Below are 1,534 nucleotides of genomic sequence, written 5' to 3'. Positions count from 1 at the left end.
TTGGCATCGGCCTGCATGCCCCTGAACGCCAGGTCACGCAGGCGCTGCTGCAGACAGGAGGCGCAGCCGGGGCAGCCGGGGGCCCCGGTCACCTGCGCCGTGTGCGCCGCAATGGCTTAGCCTCCCGCACCTCCCACCGCTCATGCTTCTGGCCATCTCGCGAGCGCTCCTGTGGGCGGCTCGCCATTCTTTTTTTATTGGGCCTCCACCCTGATTGCGCTGCAGGATTGCCTGTCCCATCAGAGTCCAGCAGAGCGCAGCGGGCCGACGGGACACACACGCACGTCCCAGCCGCCTCCTGCCCGGCCTGTCATGCTGTGCCGCGCTCCCCGGGATCCCACCCTGGCAGCCCGCCACCCTCCTGTAACACCCGGCAGTCTCGACACCACACAGAGGGCCACGAGGCTACAGTGAATTTGCTAAACGTTACACGAGCGCTGTGAGCTCAATCTAGGGGGCAAAGGGGAGGGAATTGCTGCGGTTCGCACATAAAAGACTTGGTTGAAGGGGGGGAGACGGAGACAAGCTTGGAAAGCTGCGGGAAGGAAGAACCCAGGGCGCGCGCGCTAGCGCAGCCACGAGGGTACTGCTGCTGCTGCTACCGCGATGAGCGTGCTCAGGGGTTGGAGAACGCCATGCTGGGCCCCCCGATGCCTGAAAACTGACGCACGCTGCAACTCCACGCCGCGGGTGGTCCTGGCACGGTCAGGCAGAGTGCCAGGGCAGGCACGGCGCGGGAGCCTCGCTGCGCCTTGCTGACACTAGACCTCCCCAACGGCGGGCGCTGGCGCTCGCGGGCGCATGCGGTCGTGACGAGAGTCACTCCGCCGCTTGCATCGCGGCACGTCACGTCGCGTCGCGTCACATCATGCGCGCGGCGTCCTCCCTGCTGGGCGTGACGACCGCGATGAGCGCGCGCTCCCCCGGCCTGCAGCCCGCCACCCCCAGCTCGCGCAGCACGCCCTCCTCGGGCACCAGCAGGTGCATGTCGCGCGCGTGGCCCACCGCCGCGCAGTGCGCGATCTTGACCAGCCCCGCGCGGTCCTTTGACCGCAGGTACTCCGCAAACCCCGCCAGCCCCGCGTCGTCGGGGGACCCGGGGCCGCCGGCCGCCAGCAGCCGCCGCACGGCGCGGCGCTGGGGCAGCGCGGTGCGGTAGGCCTCGAGCGCCTCCCTCACGGGGGCGCGCGCCAGGACAGCCAGCTCTGGCGGCCACTCAAACGGCTCCAGCCGCGCGGCGCCGCTGGGCGCGAGCGCGTCGACGCAGACCAGGGTGCACTGGACCGACTTGGACTTTGACAGGCGCCCGCGCCACAGCGGCTGCAGCGGCGGCCAGCCGGGCGGCGCGGCGCCGCGCGCGGGCGACGCGGCGCCCTTCGCGGCGGGCATCGGCGGCGCGCCCTGCGGCAGCGGCGGCTGGGGAGTGCAGGGCAGCGGCGGGAGCGGCGGCTGCGGGAGCTGGGCGGGCGGCGGCTGCTGGTGCGGCGCCAGCGGCGGCCGCGCGGCTGCTGCGGGCGAGGGCCCCCCGACGCCC

At 72.6% G+C, this 1,534-nt stretch overlaps 1 protein-coding gene across 1 annotated transcript; it reads right to left on the bottom strand.

Moving 5' to 3' along the window:
* Positions 1-861: 861 nt before the first annotated feature.
* MNEG_11892 (hypothetical protein) lies at positions 862-1,389 on the bottom strand (the record flags this gene model as incomplete). Its single annotated transcript, XM_014039634.1, has 1 exon — positions 862-1,389. The coding sequence occupies one exon, from the start codon at positions 1,387-1,389 to the stop codon at positions 862-864; it is 528 nt and encodes a 175-aa protein (XP_013895088.1).
* Positions 1,390-1,534: the final 145 nt, after the last annotated feature.

Source organism: Monoraphidium neglectum (genome assembly GCF_000611645.1).
Source record: "Monoraphidium neglectum strain SAG 48.87 unplaced genomic scaffold scaffold02956, whole genome shotgun sequence".
Lineage (NCBI taxonomy): Eukaryota > Viridiplantae > Chlorophyta > Chlorophyceae > Sphaeropleales > Selenastraceae > Monoraphidium > Monoraphidium neglectum.
The sequence above is the reverse complement of the archived record's forward strand: the minus strand, read 5'-3'. Positions and strand labels throughout refer to the sequence as shown.